At 32.0% G+C, this 20320-nt stretch overlaps 1 protein-coding gene across 1 annotated transcript; it reads right to left on the bottom strand.

The window, feature by feature from the left end:
- Nucleotides 1–2253: 2253 nt before the first annotated feature.
- On the bottom strand, nt 2254–6527 carry CNGC15 (cyclic nucleotide-gated channel 15). Its single transcript, XM_039046894.2, has 9 exons — nt 6433–6527; nt 6225–6314; nt 5628–5705; nt 4911–5460; nt 4613–4825; nt 4207–4496; nt 3674–3785; nt 3345–3581; nt 2254–3213 (listed from the first exon to the last, which is right to left on the bottom strand). Exons 3-9 carry the CDS (start codon nt 5654–5656, stop codon nt 2542–2544), a joined length of 2103 nt encoding a protein of 700 aa, XP_038902822.1. The 5' UTR covers nt 5657–5705; nt 6225–6314; nt 6433–6527; the 3' UTR covers nt 2254–2541.
- Nucleotides 6528–20320: the final 13793 nt, after the last annotated feature.

The following is a 20320-nucleotide window of genomic DNA, read 5'->3' as shown; positions in this document are numbered from 1 at the left end:
ATTTTATTTTATAGGCGTCACACGTAATACTATAATTTTTTTTTTCATAAAAAAAAAAGTTAATAGTATTAGGTTGTTATGAAAAGAATTATACCACTTTTCATTCATTGCTTGTCGTAAATTCAAGATCTAAGAATTCTATGAAGCCCATCTAATAAAATAATAGATCCAATGTTGAATGTAAATAGGATGTATTAGGGCAATACTAGAAAATTTTCTTTCTAAAATAAAACCTTGAGAGGCTCTAGTCAAAATGGACCCATTGCTTGCTTGTGGGACTCACTAGGCTGATGTGGCGAAAATGGGCCCACTCTTGTCTCTTTAAAGTGGGTTTGGTTTCTTGGGTGGGCCATGGTAATAACCATTGGCCCATCTCTTATTATTATTATTATTCCATGTCTCATTTTTACTGAGCTGTCCCACTTTTAGAGGGTTAAATGTTGACCACCACCATTGATTTGTCCACCACATTTTCACCCTCTCATGTACGAAATCAAAATAAAATGTGAATCATAGCATAAATGGACCGTTTAATTTTTATTTCTCTTTTCCTATGTGAAATTCAATTGAAATAAATCATTCGTGTCCTTTTTTGGGGGGGTTTAATTAAACAAGATTGTCATATGGTCCAAAAAAAAAGAGAACTTAATGCACAACTTTATTTTGTTGGAGCCTAAAAGTGTAAGCTAAGTTTTAAATTTATAGAAGGGATGAATATGAATGTCTAAAATGAGGCTATAAATCATTTACTTCAATGCTTTATTTTTTTGGTTGACAACTTTAAATGGCGAACTTTAGAGGGAATGTGGAATCGACCCAATTCTATCAATGGACTCATCATTACTCAGTTTTAATATTATTTTTCCCATAACACTTCTAACAACTAAAGCCATGGTTCTTTCCATTTGGGAGGCAAAATAGAAAGTAGATAAATAAAAGATGGTTGAGACAGGCCGTATACTTTGAACGAACCCAGGCCCATTTAGTACGAGCTCCAAACTTTCAAGTGTAATGATTGGGCCTTTCCATCTACATTCAGGATTGGGTTAGGTCGAAGCACTTTTGTGACTCAACTCAATTATTCGCATGATAATTTTTTTTTTTTTTTTTTAACTCAAATAACTCTTATTATTTATCATGGATTGAGTTGGTTTGAGTTATTTTGATCATTTATTTAAATTTTTATTGCAAAAGTAAATATTATGTTAATATATAAAAATTTTATTTAATTATTTACGTATATTGAATTAAGATTAATAACTCAATTTCAATTTATATTACGAAAATTAAATTTTTTTTAGAAGTTGGAGAATACATTATCCAAAAAAATTATGAAATTAAAATAAATTCTATCCTAAGTAAAAAAACAATATTTTTTAAAATCAATAATAAGTTTGGGTTGGTTCGAATTGGTTTAGATTATTTCAAGTGAATATATGAATCAACCCAATCCAAATACCCGAATCAACATATTTTTTTTGTTTTACGCCCCGTAATTCTATTTGGATTGGGTTGGGTTGATTCGGCTTTTTGAACTGCCCTGCTATCCCATCCACAAAAGTGTTCAAATTGGCCCTTTTTATACAAATATTAAGTCAAACAAATTGTTATTTCATGTTAATATTTTTCATATTCGTTTCAAAGTTCAAAATTATGTGTTGGTATAATGAAATAAAATGGGGAAAAAAACAAATACATTGAAAGGATTAATTATGAAGGTCCCATTTGGTAACCATTTGGTTTTTTATTTTTGTTTTTGAAAATTAAACCTATTTCATCCGTATTTCTTACAACAATTTGCATCTTTCTTTTAAGTACAATTGTTGAATCCTTAGTCAAATTTCAAAAATAAAAACAACTTTTGGAAAACAACTTTTTTTAATTCTCAAAATTTGGCTTGGTTTTTTTAAACCATTGATGAAAAACAGATAACAAAGGAAAAAATTTGAAGATGTTGATAATGTCAGACTTAATTTTCAAAAAAAATAAAAATAAAATAGAATAATTACTAAACGGGATCAAAATAATAAACCTAGTGAAGGATGCGGTATAACATTTGCATGGGCAAGTTCGAAATGCAAAAATAGTTCGGCCTTTGGTTATCAGGGTATGTTAGAGCCCCTCTTTTGAGATCCTATAACCAATTAGCTTAGCTTAATAACTTACTAATTATCATTTTAAAGTCTCAAAATAGGGGGAAAATATATAAATATAATAGAAAAATGTAAAACTTCAAACGTGGAGTTTAAGAAGTTAATCAAACCCGATCACAACACTTAACATACAAATTATAGAAACTTATTGTGCTGCTTTACATCATTCATACATCTCTTTGAGCTATTTTCCCTGGTTTTTGCACGGTGTTACACTAACACCACATCCTAACAAAAAAAAAAGGTCAACAAAAATCCCCACATCAAATTTTCTTGAGCAAACTTTCATTTTACACGGAACAACCAATAGTAGTATAGCTTCACCATTCACACCCCACCTGTACAGACTAAAGTTGCTGGTTTTTCAGCCGAGCTTTGATCAATCACTTTATTCCTCGACGATGGAGAAGTCAGGCTCTTCTGGCTTCTGCAACGAGCTTACGACACCAGCATCCGACACACAACGCTTATTCAATCCCCTTCTAGCGTTTCCTGGGCGTGAATCCAAGTTTGATGTCGTTGGTGGTGAAAGCGGGGACTCAACTTTGGTAGCTGGATAACTCTCTCTAGCCCTGAGCTCAGCTCGCTCTTTGCGTCTCTTATATCTCCGCCATGCTGCTTGAACAAAGCATGCAGCCCATGTTCGCCATTGATGCGAGTAGAATCGAAACTTGTGTCTCAGTTGTTTGCTGTGTAGTCTTCTGAACTGGGAGGATACAAATTTCAAGTCCTCTGCTATGAGAGCAAATGCTTCTACCTCAGAGATGGCTTTGACTGTGCGAGTGGAAGAAGGAAGTACAACACTTGGACGAGGGTCGAGAGCCCAAGTCAGCAGCTCCTCACCACAGAAATCACCTGGGCCAATACGACAGGAGTTGAAAAACCCAGTTCTACCACCATTAGTGGTGTATGAGTCGAGATGACCTCTGATTATGAATAGCATTTCATTGACGGGGTCGCCTTCTCGCACGAGAAATGTGCCTTCTGTGCTCAAGGCAGGTTTAAGTCTCTCGCATATTGCATCTAGCATTCTTTCGTCCATTTGATCAAACAATGGAACCTGCCAAGATCAAGAAGAGAGTGCACAGAGAAGAATCAGTTTCATTTGCCACAAATTGTAATTCTGAGTGATCAATTCCAACAATGCTCCTCCATATCCATATGTCATGTAAATGTATATGTGAAACTTACCCTTCGAACGAGGTCAAGGCAAAGGTGACGTTTTATGTCTCTTCGGAGATCCAAGGGAAGGCTTCTAAGCAACACTTCTTCATCGACTCCTCGAGTTGCTACCCACTTATACTGATCATATCTGCGGACAGATTGTCTGAGCTCTGGAGGTAGTTGCCTGTGATGCATCCATTGTTCCGTATCAGTTCTCCTTATTCTCCACTCTTCTAATCGAACCGTTGTTGATTGGAGGTATTTCTGCATAATAATTTAGTGCCTTATTTAGATACATGGCAGAAGGGGATTGGAACTAATGGTTTATTACAATAGCTATTATATGAAAGGCTTACCTGCATATTACCAATGAGCAATGCAAACAGAACCAGTCCAAGAGTTGCCACAATAATGGCAAAAATTATTTCCCCAACAAAAGTGCTTGTGGCAAGATTTTGTCCCAAGGAACTGCACATGTAAATGAAAGGAAATTGGAATTTTTTGTATCAAACTTTTTAATGGACTGAAGGGTCACTAGTAAGCCAGAAGAAGAATGGCTTGAACAGCAACAGTGAGTGACGTAGAAATCGAAGACTACTTTCTTCAGCAAGCTTCATGACAACATAATGTTCTTCCCTTTGAAAGAAAACTTTCAGTGGTAGGTTTCCTGATCATCAACCATTTGATGGTTAAAAGAACATTTTTCTTTCAGAAAACAAATCTAAAATATACAGACTCCCTTTGGCCTATGTTAGCCCCTGATCACATTGGAGGCCTGTCTCTTTAAATCATATGAAAAAAACCCAAAATGTGACATTGTTTCTCCTTATGAGAAGAACGTGAAAAAAAAACTTTATGCTGACATAATCAAAATGCAGGAGTAGCTCACCTGAGATTTTTCAGGCCCCACCAAAGACAGTAGAAGTACTTGTTGAAAAATGCTGAGGTTGTGACATGGAAAGTTATTGCATCACCATATATACCGAATTGATAAAAGGAACCATTTGGATTGCATGAACTTTTAATGTTGCTCTTATTAAACCACGAGTCCCTTTGAGGGTTATCGACCTTATGACAGTCGAAGAATCCATCTGTACAAGATTTGTCAAACATACAAAGTCTTCTCCAGCATGCTTCTTGACGCTCAATTGAAAGAAGGTACCAGCAGGCTCCTAAAACCTTTTAAAAGGATACAACAATAGACGCAGTGGGATACAAATAAGTCATTTGTTGTCATTTTAATCCCTAATTTCCACTTCAGGGGCAATTAGAAAAGGTAATATTTTTCTACTTACATGGCTTGCCAACATATAAAGAATCAGGTTATAAGCAGCTCCAGCCCATGCTGTTTGTGTCACAAGTCCAGTGGCCTTAACAATTTGTGTTGAGAGAGGAAATATGAGAAAAAGCCTTGGGAGGTACTGGAATATGAGGAAGAACCTTAGGAAGTTCTTGGTGTTCGTCATTGTTGAACCACTAAGGTTGGGAATGACAATCCAGATCAGTACCTACAAAGGCCCAAGGCTTAGATCAACAATTTGGCAACCTCATATCGAACACCAACAGAAAAGCAATTGATGGACCGACATATACCTGTGGAACTGGCACGGCTGCAATGAGATCAATCCAGAAACCATGGCGTAGATACCTTATTGCTATCTTACAAGGATCTATAACAAGCTCTCCTCTCCCAAATACACGAGAAGAGGGCGCAACATAAGCTGTACGGAACTTAATGAAAATCTGAATTGTGTAGAAAACATCAGCTATTGATCTTATAGTTGTGAGGACGACTTCAAGACCTACTCCTATATCGATGCACACCTCATCCCTGACCACAGGCAGGTAAAAGAAAAGAGGGTCTACAAACAAAGAGACTAAACAAGCAACTAAAAATATCTTATTCCATCGCCTTATGACTTGTCCCCTAGGATCCAATATTTTTCTTTGTACTCTCTCATAATCTTCTGAGAAAACTCTAGACAAAACTTTAGCTCTCAGGGATCTTCCAGACTTCCTAGAAGCCACAGTTCTCTTGCTGCTCGATTCCGGTATTTGTGTGCCATCAATGTTATATATGATCTTTGTGACACTGCCACCATTGATAGTAGGCAGGGCAGACGATTCGAGATCATCTTGGAACCTGAAAGAAAAAACCATCTTCAAATCATAAATACAATAGATAATATCGTGTCACGATGCTTAAATTTCAAGTAAGTGCAAACCAATTACAATAAAATGCTAGAGAAAACAACAGAAATACTGTTAAAAATTTGTGCCCTCAGTTCTAAGATTGAAACAGAAACTAACCTTATGGATCTAGAATTACCATAAGCCATAAAGATATTCCCAAATGAAAACTTTGGCTGCAGTTATAATGGAGTTAACCTGCAACACAAGGAAATAACATTAGAGGTCAGAAAGCTACAAATGTCATATTATGTTAAAGTTCATAATAACTGAAAAAAGACAAGGCATGAATTCAAGGCCACATAAACTAAAAGAGGAAGGTTTTCCATGCCTGGTGTCACCACGAATCATGTGAATTAAAAGATTGCAGCAAGGATAAAGCTGTAAAGCCTCTCAAACTTCACAACTCAAATGAACAAGTTGGACATGTGAGTACTTTTGTATTATAATACCCTTTTCAACAACCAAATACTTTACCATAGAGAATCTCCCCCCGCCAACCCCAACCCCAACAAAGAACAGTGATGGGGGGAACTTTGCTTCTTTCAAACGCTGAAGTTCATTAAACTAAGTCCAATTCTTTAAACCAAAACATTTCTCGCTCTCATTCACACACACACACACACCGACAAGAGAAAGAAGGTAAAGGGGGAAAAACAGTAAGATTGCATCTCAATAAGAACCAGTAAAAATCGATGATGGGTTTTGCAGAAATACCTGTTTCAGAGCATGAAGAGAAGGGCTTGTTGTTCTTCTAGCCGAAATGAGGGGTTGAAACTCAGAATTTGAATGAAATGGGGAAATGGGCTTTGAAATGTTCAATGAAATAGACATGAGAAAAGAGAAATGAGAGAGTAGGAAAAGGTTAGTATGTGGGTTCAAAGAGAAGAATGACACTGAAAATTATGAAATAAAAAATGGTTACCAAGAAGAAGTGCTTCCATGCGTCTAGAGAGAGTCCAAAACAGAGAATGGGTCTAAAAAAGTTTCATGAAAATGGAAGAAGATGCTTCTTTTGGATTTTTTAAAAATATTATTTAAAGTATTTTTTTTTTTTTTTTAAAAAAGGAACTTTTTTGACCCTTTTACCCTGCAGTTGTTCTTGTGTGGAGTTGACTCCTTCTGTTCTGTCAAGGAATAAGAAAAACCAAAAACTGACTTTTCCTTTTCTTTTTCTTGTTTTTTTTTCCTTCGAGGAAACCAAAGGTTTGGCTTTTGATTGTTTTGTAGATGGATATTACATATGTACTTCATTTTTCCATTATTGCTCCTTTTGGAATAAACAACATTTTTTTAAAAAAAAATAATAAAATAATAATAAAATCCATGTGTGCATGCACAAAAACAAACGTAAAAAAGATCGACACAAAAATATACATAATTCATTAATAGTGTGTTAGCTATGTTCACGAGATAGAGAAAGAACAATATTATTAAAGATAATAGTTTCTGAATACAAAACGACGGTACACTCGAGTTAAAGAGTTTATGTAATACATCTCTTTAAACCTTAGAGTCATAATCGTAAATAACTATAAATAATTAAATATGTTAAATACAAATTCTGAATAAATTTTGAATGCGAAACTCCCATACTTGGTTGTTTGTAGCGCCAGACAATAAATTCAAGACATTTCAACACTAATAATTAAGATGACACTCTCTATAAAAAAAATTCTATTTCAAAATAATAAAATCTTAAGAAGAGACTATTTGTAGTGCAAAAGTTAAATTATTAAGGTTGTGTTTGACAATAATTTGATTATTTATTTTAGTTTTTGAAAATTAAGCTTATAAATATCTCTTCCACCTCTAATTTTTTTGTTATTTATATACTTCTACCAATATAAAAAAAAAAAAAAAAAAAAAAGAGTCAAGTTTAGAGGGAAAAAAATTAAAAACTTGTTTTTGTTTTTGAAATTTTGCAAGAATTTAACTCTATTACTCAATAAAGATGAAAATTATTAGAAAAAAATTAGAAAAAAAATAGGTATAATTTTCAAAAACCAAAAACTAAAAATCATATGATTAACAAATCGAGCTTAAAAAATACTATTAAACTTCATCTTTTCTTTAAAAAAAATACTTCTTTTATTTGGGATGTTATACCTTTGACATTTCACATACATTTTAAAAATATTTTGAAATAAAAATCCTCTAGAATGTTTGAGAGAAGATGACATGGAATAAATAGGACGGTTGAATTATGTTTAAAAGAACTAAATTTAGACGCACTGACTTTTTAGTAGAATGAAAAAACATTAGCCATTGCACTTTTGAGAAAAAAATAAAACGATATTTTCTATAAATTTGAAGTTAATTTCCATCTGACTTAATAAAAAATAATAAACAAAAAGTAGGATAATGTAAATATATTTCTCAATTGTTCAGATAAAATGTTTAAGAACTAAATTGATTATTTGAAAATTAGCGAGATTAAGAGACGTTTTTTAATCATATACGGGATTGGGGGAATCAAATCTTTGACTTCAAGATTGATAGTACAAATACTATGTTAATTGCTTATATTTGCTCATTTTACTATTGAGAGTAGAGATCAACGTGCTGATAAAGGAGATGAACCAAACAAGTAGTCTACTAAACAATGTTTAACCACCACTTATATGAGTGCAATCTTATCTTCATTTTAAGCACATAATTTTGAACTTTTATTAAGGGTTGCTTCAGGCAAGGCCAAAATCTCATGAGCCGGTTTAAGCTTAACTAGGAGCAACGTGGAGAAATGCACATCTCAAAAGAAAAAAGTTAAAGCTTCAGATTTCGGGCCAATCAGCTAAGTCGATGGAATATCAATCGAGAAATAATCAAATCGTACCTGATTTGTTGCCCCGCAGCCTCAACTGCCATAACTACTCTAATATTGTTGGGGTTATACATAGTCATAGCTTCATTTAATAACTCTGACAACGTGTATCAAAGAAAGGGCATTATGAATACTCTAGTTTGACGACTCAAAAGGAGAAGAGTAAAGTAATCTCTAAAGGATAACTATGACCTTACTTTTGTGTTTAGCTAAAGTATACACTCACTATACTAACTTAGACATAAGAGTGGCTTAACATTACATCAGAGTGAAGAACTCTCACCATATGAGACTAGACAAAAGAAGTAGACCGACAAACTAGCCCAAGAAGAGCCCGCAACGACCATGAATGCATGTGATTTCCCACACTAACAAACATTTTGTCGAGTTTCATCTACCCTATTTTCTTTTGAAGGGACTATATTTAAATGCTTAAAATACAAGAAAAGAAATATATTTTCTCTCCAAATAATTAATGTAGAAAAATAAACATTGAGGAATTAATAAACAATATATAAAGATCCAAAGTTTTAGTATGGACAACAAGATTGCACCTTGAGCAATGTATTAGAAGATGTGAATTGAATAATTAAATGAAATACCTTAGCTTATGAAAGATTGTGCAATGTTGGATCGTAATTAATTTTGTCAATTAATTACTGCTGCACCAAGCAACCAAATTTGTGGGCTTTTCTTTGGTTCTGTATTCAAAGAGAAAGAACAAAATAATATTGGTTCTGCTTTGGCTTCCTCTTATGTGTATCTGTGTATTTATAGAGGAAGGTGAGAGAGGGGATTTAAAATTTTTGTGAAACTTCAGTGCAACTTAATTATTAATTATTTCAAATATACTTTTTTATGTTTGTGGTTTGGTCTGACCAAATTTATTAGTAATTTAATCATCTTTAAGAAATTGATATCACTTTAATTACAATTGAGACACAAATGTTTTCTTTAAATTATATACGTTTAGGCTAAATTGTACAAAAATATCCCTAGATTTTATACTCTGTGATAAAAAATATTATTTAAAATTTCAAAAGTTTCAAAAATACTATTAAATTTTCAAAAGGAGTTAAAAATACTCTTATTACCAATTTTGAATGGAAACCTTTAGTATTTTGTGTAAAAAATATCATTGAGCTTTCAATAATTTAAAAAAGATCCTTAAACTTTGAAGGGAAGGTTAAAGAAATACTCTTATTTCTCTCTTTGTTTTCTCCTCTATTCTTTAATACCCTCTTACTTTCCTTTTTATTAAATATTTGACATTTGTTTATCTTAGTAAAATAATAATAATAAATAAAGTTCTTCACTTCATTTAAGATATATAGACTATAACAAGAAGAAAGAAAATAATTAAAGCACCGAGGGATCTTTAAAATTTAAATGTTTTAACATCGAGTGTGTGTTGATAGTCAAATACATATTTTTTTATATTTAGCTATTTATCTTTTTGATATATTTATTTTAAGGAGAGATTTTAATTTTAGAATTTGGTGAGATTTCGTTGGATTGTATGCTTTAACTTAAGTTTATAATTTTTATTTTGGGTTATGAGAAAAATTAGTGTGAGAATTGGACAAATAAAAGAAAATGAAAGTATCTATATGAAAAAAATAAAGATATCTATATAATATGTTTTAAAATTGGTTCTTTTTCGAACTCAAAAAAAAAAAAAAAAAAATCAAACAAATAGACCACTATACTGACGGTGGGAGCATTTTTTATTTTTTTTATTTTTTTTTAATTTTAGAGTTATTTTTGTGACGATGTATTAACAATGTTGGTTTATGCTAACAATAAGATTATTTTTTAAAACTTTTCCTTTAAAAAAAAAAAAAAAATTAAAGGTTGTTGAAACTTGAAAGTTTAGTGGTAGTTTCGAAATAATATACTAACAATTTCCATCCAAAACTAATGATAAGACTATTTTTTAACTCTTTGAAAGTTTGAGGGTATCTATGACATAAAAGTAAAAAAAAAAATCTAACCTATATTCAATGTATGGTTTGAATAATAATGGCATAAACTTTAATATCAACATGTACTTGATAAGAGGTTGAGAGATCAAATAATTGATCTTTAATTTAAGATGATAATTAATATTTTATCTATTGAATTGTGTTCATGAAAGATTGCCAAGTTTTTCTTTAAATGAAAGTATATTGGGTAAATAATTTTACCCCAAAAAATTGTTTGATTATGTTAGTACTTGTCTAAGTCACTAAAACCCCATTTGGTGACCATTTGGTTTTTAGTTTTTATTTTTGAAAATCAAGTCTACTTCATTTACATTGCTTACACTGATTTGCATATTTCTTAAGTACAATAGTTGAATTTATAGCCAAATTTCAAAAATAAAAACAATATTTTGAAAGCTATTTTTTTTTAGTTATCAAATTTTGGGTTGGTTTTTTAAACCATTGATGAAAATTAGATAACAAACGAAAAAGTTTGAAGATGGAAGTAGTGTCCATAAACTTAATTTTCAAAAAATAAAAATAAAAAACAAAATAGTTATCAAATGGGGTCTAAATTTTTATTTTGGTGCTAATGTTCAAGTGAAGACGTTCTAGATCTCTTTTTAAAAACAAACATTTTAGTTTTAAACATTTAAAATGTGTAGTTTAATCTCCAAACTTTTAAAGATATTTTTTGTGGTTGCATTTATTTTATCAATATATATATATATATATATATATATATATATATATATATATATAATAATGAATAATGATAGTATATAAGAGGTAGGACTAGATTGTTTGGATTGAGCCTATATGCTTAAAATAGTGAATTGGTCACATCTTAGTAAACTTATTTAAGAGTAATGATAATATGTGTAAAGAAAATGTTGAGGACATAATTGAGAGTAGAAAAAAAGCAAAATATATTGAATATTAATTAGAAAGGGCATGGTTTGATTTAGACTTTAGAGTTAAAAAAAAAAGAAAAGAGAAGAAAATAATTAGAAGATAAATGGGCATTGACCGGTGAGTTTGAGGCTTTGAGCCGACCACTCCCCAAAAGTAAATTTATTTATTTGGTTTGGTAAATGTTATCCCTCCACTCACGTACGCTTTTGACTTTTTTTTTCCCCTTGTTTTCTTTTCTATCCTTTTTTAATTCTCAACATTTGTATCAAATCTAAAAACACACCCCATCTTAAAATTTTAAGTTTCATAACAATTTTGTTTATATTTAATTGAAGAGAAAATAACGTTGTTGAGGTTTGAGTATAAAATCTCTTAAACCAATCTACTCTTCTACCATCTTAAATCATCGATTAAGAAAAAGGTTTAAATTTATAGGGTGAATGTAGATTTAAGATTATATTATTTAACCGCTTATGTTTGATTTCTCCTCTATTTCATGTTCCAACTTTTGAGATTATAAAAAAACATGTTTTTGAAAATTATTTTTTTAATGTAAGTTAAAAATCACTTTTTAGTCATTAAACTTCTATAAAAGTTATAATTTACTCCCTAAAGTTTGGATTGTAACGATTTAATCCCTCAACTTTCGATTTTGTAACAATTTTGTCCTTAAATTTTATTATGTAACAACTTAGTCCCTGTACTTTGAAATTTGTAACAATTTAGACCTTATTTTAACAAATTATTGTTAAGATTTAGTGAGATTTCTTGCATTAATAAATTAATTAGAGACTCAATATTTTCATAGAATACAAAATTTACATCATAAAATAATAAAAATTGTCATCTAATTTTAATTTTCATATTATTTAAAAGACTCTAACATCTCTTATAAAAATAAAACTCTTTTCTTACATTGCAAAAATGAAGGTTAGGTCAAAGCAAAATTGAAATATTTGTACTTTTCTTTTAAAAAAAAAAATTATAGTTATTATGTGAAAAGACATGACCTTTAATATTAATATTGTTGTTTTCAAAACTTATTAGAAAAATATTGTTGTTTTGAAGCTTATTAGAAAAATATTGTTGTTTTGCGAGTTCGAGACTAGAGGTCGAACGTTGAGAACTCGACTAATGTGGAGGTCGAACGTTGAGAACTTGACGAACAAAGAAAAACTTGGAAACAATACATAGACCGAAACTTCAACCCTCGACAAGGGAAATCTCGCGAATCTCGCTTAGATTGTCGAAGATTGAAGTTTCGACACACATCCACCCTCGAGATTGCAGGTTTATTACTTTTCTTTTTCCCTCATAGAGGAAATAAAGTAATGAGATGGTACACTATATGTATCTGTGTACTCGAGCTGCTTCTAACAACCTATGCATTTTTTATCATTTCGAATTAGACGGAGGCTTGTGGGATGACGTGAGGGGGTGGGGATGGCTATATTTCTGGGAGCGAACTCCAGGCGAATATGAAGCGCATGGATACAAATTATGCCTTGGAATGAAAGAAAATTCCGAATTAGCTTTGTCTACAAAATTTTTTTTGTATATTAGGTTGTCGAAGGTTACACACATGTCGAAACTTCAAAGCGATTAAGAAGATAAGTGGGCTGAAGCAGATTAAGGAGAGAGCGAGATTCAAAGCGAGATTTTAGGAGAGATCGAGATTCAAAGTGAGAATATTGGAGAGAGCGAGATGACTAATTTGACTAACATTGAACTTGGTAAAATGAAATGGTTGAATAATTGAAAAATGAAATTATTCAGGAATACACATTGAATGCTAAGATTACGCATTGAGTTTCTGGTAGAAGATCCATAATTAAAAAAGTGTTTGTGATTGTTCCATAAGAAATGAAAGCTAGTAATCATTAATGGAAAAATAACAACAATAACAGAGAACGAGATATAGAGAGAGAGCGAGATCTTAGAAGAGAGCGAGATCTTAGGAGAGAACGATAGTGAGAGAGCAAGATCTTAGGAGAGAACGAGAGTGAGAGAGCGAGATCCTAGGAGAGAGCGGGAGTGAGAGAGCAAGATAAGAGAGAGTGAGATTGAGAGAGCAAGACTAAGAGAGCGAGATCTTAGGAGAGAGCAAGATTGAGAGAGAGATCTTAGGAGAGAGTGAGAGTCTTCAATTTGAACTTTCCATAGAAATATATATAAAAAAAGAGAAAAAGAGCTAATAATCATACTATAATTAAATAATCATTAGACTATAATTGAATATATTAGATTATTATACTATAATTGAATAATCATTAGATAATAAATTGAATATATTAGATTATTATACTATAATTGAATAATCATTAGACAACAAATTGAATATATTAGATTATTATACTATAATTGAATAATCATTAGACAACAAATTGAATATATTAGATTATTATACTATAATTGAATAATCATTAGACAATAAATTGAATAAATTGAATATATTAGATTATTATACTATAAATTGAATATATTAGATTATTATACTATAAATGAATATAAAATTAAAAAAATTATTTATTATTCAATCCCTAACTATTTGGAGCCTGTCTTAGTAACGAAGGACACTTCCTTCGATCATGTCCTAACTGATTACAAAAATCCACATCGTTGTCGAGTGGCTGGTTCTGTCTAATCCATCTCGTTGTGATAACGTGAACTTTTCGGTCTACCAGGTCTTATCAACAACGATGGATCAGGATGTAAGACAGATATATTAGGGTGCGTGATCTAGTAATCTTCATGCGGTACAGGTTGAAATTGAGGAGAGTAACATTCAGCATACGTTGACAATTTGTAGTAGTCCTCAATAAAATCTTCGTAGTTCATGTTAAAATGTGAGCAAACGGCCATAAAATGCGAGCATGGAATGCCGAATGCTTGCCACTTGTTACATGAACAGTACCGCTCGGTATGATGGCTTATTCGAGATCACTAAGTATGAAACACCTGAGAGAAAATGTCACACACGAAGATGTGTGTTTAATTTTAGATCGACATGCCGGTATAATTGCAACAGTGAACAACCTAGCAAATGGTTGGACGGGACCGAAATGTCACCACCGTTTCTGCTTACGACATATCGATCATATGTTGTATGGCGAGATCGTACTACTGGAGAAATATCTTGCAGACGTCGAGAGGCAGGATTTGTTCAGTTGGACTGGCATCTGATCACAACCTTGGTCGAGAGATGGAAGCCCGAGACGCATACATTCCATATGTCTGTTGGAGAGTGCACTATCACTCTACAAGACATAGAAGTGTTGTTGGGGTTACCTGTTGACGGTGAGCCGGTCACCGGAGTGATGTACGATGACTGGTTAGAATTTTGTCAACTGTACCTCGGTGCGACCCTACCTGCCGACAAGATTAAAGGATCGAGGTTAAGTTTAATATGGTTAGGAACACAATTTCATGAGCTCACAGATGATGCAGACGAGGAAACCGTCATAAGATATGCACGAGCATATATCTACAAATGATGAGTGGAAGTCTGTTTTCAGATAAATCAAGTCATTTTGTTCACTTGATGTTCCTGCCACTGTTAGCTAACCTCCATGATGCAAGGCGGTATTCGTAGAGTGGAGCATGCTTGGCATGGTTATATAGACAACTATGCAAAGCAATAAGACCTGAGGTTCGAGAGATAACTGGGCCTCTCATACTTTTGTAACTATGGGATTGGGAGCGATTTCCAACAATGGCTCCACAGCTACATCATGTTAATGACGCTCAGTTAGTTGGACGAGCCTACGGTTCTCGATATATTGTTTCAATTCAATTTAATTTTTATATCACTGATCTAGTTAATTTAAATTCTAAATTATCAATTTAAAAATTTAGGTGGAGAGACAAAATTTGTGTGACTAGGATAGCCACACATGTAGTCAACCAGTATAGATACATGTTTGATCTGCTTCAACCTGAACAAGTACATTACACTAAACCTAATTGATTATTTTATTCACATTTTTATTGTATTTGTCTTTAATATTCTCTAATATAATATTTCGTGTTCAGGTTATTTGGGAGCCGTACAAAATTATTGTGCATACTTTGTCTAATTTTTGTACGAATGGTCAAAACATATGGTGGACGGTGAGTCCTCTCATATACTTTCACATTGGTGAGTGGCATCTTTCTAACAGGATGGCGAGACAATTCGGTTTTCAGCAGGATGTCTCATCGCCTTGTAATACTGAACCCGTAATGCATGATATTGACCTAAGGACTGGAGATTGGTCCGAAAAAGTTGCACATTTGGTAGTGCGATGGCACTATCGTGTAAGGTTTATTGCAGTGGGGGTTTCTCTTGAACAGTTTGACACAGATGTCACTCCAGAATATATTCATTGGTATAATAATATCACAAGGCGCTACGTCACTCGTGACAACAGCTGTGGGTCATCTGGTAAATGAATGAATATTATCTATTTTTTAATTTAAATTTATTTTAAATATTGTCTAATTGTTTTATAATTCACAGAGATCGAACAACAGTAGACTCTGTGAGGTTGCGAATGATCCGAACCAGGTTCTTGCTATATGTAGTGACAACCAAAACTATATGGAGGAAATTCATTATATGTACGATATACCTATTGTTCTTCCATCAGCTCCTAGACGTAGAGGATCTGTTCGGGAAGAGGATGAGTTTGATGAGGTTGCACATAATGTGGAAGAGTTGCCCCCTATGACGCAGATGCAGAGTCAAACTAATTATGTTAGTCCGATGACGATGATGCCAACATTTGGTTCAGGACATTATGACAGAGGCTGGTCCTTCGTCTTCATACGTGCATGGACATGGTCGGGGTCGTGGAGAGCATAATGAATATTTATATTATGAACACCTGCAGAGGTACCAGAGCAATATCAAGAAGAACCCGAGCAACCTCAAGTTCGAAGTCGACGACGACAATCAGCTCGAAATCGACGACGCCCGCCTTGTGGGACACATTGATTTTTGTAATTATTTTTATATAAATGAGATATTTAATTTACATTTTTTTTATTTTTATGAGTTATTATTTTTTTAATTTATTCTTTTTAGAGTTTAAATAAAATAATAAAATATCTTTAGAAATTATTTTTATAAAATAGAAAATTAAAAAAAAAAAGGATTAGAAAGAAGAAGGTGGAATGTGTAATAATTAAAAAGAAAAAAAAGGGAAATTTGTATGATATTCTCGCTCTCTATCAAAATATCGCTATTTCGGTCTCGCTCTCGCTCTCGCTTTCGCTTACACTCACGCTCTCGCACTCGCTCTCTCAAACTCTCGCTCTCTCAAAATCCCGCTCTCTCTCATAATCTCGCTCACTCTCATAATCTCGCTCTCGAATTCGATTGGGAAGTTCAGTGGTAAAAAGAAGGAGATTCATTAGCTCGTTATTTAGTCAGACTTGCTGAAATGACAGAATCCGTAAAAATTATTCAACAAGCTTTGGAAGGAATTCTAGAGGGACCTTATAAAAATTTAGAAATACGATCTTTTGACAGAAGAAGGTCTCCGGAATGATAATTAAACAGACTCAATAATAATGTGAGGAAGGGCAAGGTCGAGGGTTCAAAGTTCGACGTACAAGTGAAAGGAAGGTCGAGGGTTCAAAATTCGACCTATCGAGGTCGAGTTTTCAACCCTCGCCTTATTTAAAATATATATATATATATATTTACAAATAGTTTGAAAATAACAATATTTTCTTAAATAGTTTCTAAAAGATAATATCCTTTTAATTTTTTCTGAAAAGACATGTCTTTAATAAATTGTAATCATGTGAATAAATGTATCATAATAGTCAAATGGTGTGTTTTTCTCTAACACAAACAAAAAAAATCATGTATCTTATTGTGTAAAAATGTGCCTTTTCAAAAAGTTGTTTGAAAATTTCATGAAATAAAAAAGTTAAAAAAGAAAAAAGAATTAAAAAATAGAAACATCATAATGAAAGGATATGAAAGTAATCGTATAAAATTATCTCTACATTTTTCTAATTTTTTTAAAAAATCAGAAAATAAAATATAGACATTTTGATTTTTGAGTGAAAACGTGTTTTTTTATTTTTTCTCTCTCTCTCTCTCTTTAGAGAAAAAGAAAAAAAAAAGGTGGAGTCTAAATTCTGAATTACAAAAAATACTAAAAAGTATTTATGAAGAAAGACTTAATGGAGAAATATATAAAATTGATTAATGCTTTTGAAGACGGTGAGTGACAATATCAACGAAAAGGCGTGTTTGTCAGTGAGGTAATACTAATAGTACCCGACCGTGATGGCTGAGTAAGACAAACAAATAAAAATTAATAATAATAATAAAATGCCACGGTGTCCGGCCGAACCCTAAAGGGATCCGACAAGACCAGATGCCAGCTCAGCAATAGTGTAAATTAAATTTAATTAAAACACCCACATCTCACGCCTCTGAGTCTCTCTCTCCCCCACGAAACAGGGAACATTAATTACATATTTCATTTTGTCTTCACATCATATATACTTTTACCCATTTAAACAAAAATTCAATCCAATTGCATTATTAAATTAACTTCTAAGTTATACATTTTCTTCCCTATAATATTCACTCCCAATACTTTCATTATAAGTCACCGTCTCTGAACACTACCATCTAGATTCTCGCTGACTTACTTCAAATATGTGTATTAATTGATTGAGTTTATCCCCAACTTATTTAATAATAAATATATGTGATTATTTTTTATACCATAATTCAGATAAAAAAAAATGCACATGACTTTCATGTAATAACAATTGCGAATTTATAATTCATGGTAGATATGAAAGACAAAACAAAAAGAATCTAAATTCTGGACATGGTATGGTATTTGTCACAATATCTCTAATACCTAAAATGGATAAGAGGCCTTTAGTTGTAGTAAGAGCTTTTAAGGATTAGAATAAACTTACCATTTATAGAAAATTCTAACACAGGTGCCCATATCAAAATTTTCGAGTCATATTAGGTTAATTCTTAAGCTAAATGGGTTAAGACATGCATTTTAGGTCCATCAAATGGGGAGGTAAGGCCGAGGTTATTAGTTTGGGCTTTTGACTCAAATTATCCTTTTTTTTTTTTTTTCAATCCCAACGGGTTGGAGCATGCCCTATTCATCAAATGGGGAGGATCGATCTCAACCTTAACCTTGGTCGAGGGCTAGTAGATCAGTTTGGGTCTTGGCCTTAATTACTCTATTCTCATATTTAATTGAGTCCTAGGGTATAGTTTTCTCGTTGAAGTTTCGTCCATTTCTTGATCGAATAGTTTGCAAACTCCTTAAAGTTGATTATGTCTTCTTGTCCGAATCTACCCATAACAATGTTAAATAATATTATTTCATTTGCAATCTTATTCAATAAATTTTCTTAGAGGCCATGAAAAATCTATGATCATTGGATATTACACTTGTGACCATTAGATCATTCACATTGTACTATAAGACCAATTCCAATATGTGCCTATTAAATCTTTCACATTGTCTTAAGGTTAATTAGGACTATTGAATTTGTTTGATTGCCAAATTTATTTTAAATAGGAGATACTTGTTGTTGGCAAACCATCTCAAATCACAAGTGAAATAAAATATTACAGATATAAGAGCATTTGCTCTCCTTCTATAAGAAAGGAAGTTTGTAACTCTTATTTTATATGGTAAAATCCATCCACATTCTTGTCCATGGTTTTTATCTTAATTTGTTTAGGAGCTTTTAACGTAAAACCACAAAGTATTATTCTGTCATCCGTTGTGTTCATTTTCATTATATTATTCAAGTTTATCGTAGTTGTAACCTTACTCTATTGAATGACGAAACTTAAAAAAGAATAAATTAGAAGTGGTTGGAGAAGGAAATGATGATATAGAAGAGAAAGACAAAGGGGGAAAGTACAATAGAGGGACTAAAATTAAAATGGGGGTCATTATATTAGTGAAAGAGATGTGATTGTGGTTGGGGCATTATATTCGACACCCCTTATGCGAGCATTAATAACACCCATTTCTTCTTGTTTCTCTTCCCATTTTGCTTACAGACTGTTCTGATTTGGCAATGGGTCCATATATAATTCCAATTTTAACTCTCATATATATATATATATATATATTCTCCAAGCATGCATATAAATGTATATATAAATAATTATCACATTAATCATTTTAATTTGAATCACTCCATTATAGTTTGTCTTTTTTTGCATTAATCCTTTGCACAAATCTTTTGGAAATACTGTATTTAATAGTATTTTTTGTGTATATAATATGGATTGGATCGTTACACTATTTCTTTACTATTTGTCATAACATTGCATCGTGGTTCTAGTCCAAAGAAATGGAAACTCAGGCACTAGTAATCATGATTCATGTTTCGTACCCACAAGAAAAAAAAAAAAGGAGTTCATTGTTGGATTTGACCTTTTCTTTTTAATTTGATACACTTATTATATCCTTATTTTTAGTCATATGTACTGTTTAATGTACGAAACTTTAAATTATTTCATTTGGAGAGGTCATTGATTTAAGATATGTAGATTGAAATTAAACATTTGGGAGAATGAAGATGGTAATAATAATAATAATAATAATAAAGAAATTAATTGTGCCTCGGATGATAAGATCACCCATTTAATTTGTATATACTATTTTTACATTATTATCACTTTTTTTTAATATATATAATTATATAAAATTTTAGTTTTCCTGTACAAGTTTGCTGACTTATTTCAGGAAAAATGAAAATTTGATGTTTAGTGTCATAAGTATTGATAGCAGGTACTAATTTTGTATTTTCCTGTTTTTAGTTTATGGTTTTTTTTTTTCTTTTCATTTTTTAGAAACAAAATTCAAATTCTCTGTCTCCCACTCCCTTCCAATCCCTTGGAATTCCAAACTTCAAAGTCTCAAACATGTTTGCTAATGTTAACTTTTTTTTTTTTTTGAAGATCATGATACATCAAGCAAATAACAACCCCAATCCACTACTCACGATACCCTTTATAAAAGAATAGAAAGAACACTAGAGGTTTTTTTTTTTTTTTTTTTTTTTTTCCCTCTTTCGGATGACTTCTCTAGAAAGACTTTTATGATTGATAA

Source organism: Benincasa hispida, chromosome 10, assembly GCF_027475165.1.
Source record: "Benincasa hispida cultivar pf3 chromosome 10, pf3_genome.v1.1, whole genome shotgun sequence".
NCBI classification, from domain to species: domain Eukaryota; kingdom Viridiplantae; phylum Streptophyta; class Magnoliopsida; order Cucurbitales; family Cucurbitaceae; genus Benincasa; species Benincasa hispida.
This window is presented reverse-complemented; position numbering and strand designations above follow the sequence as displayed.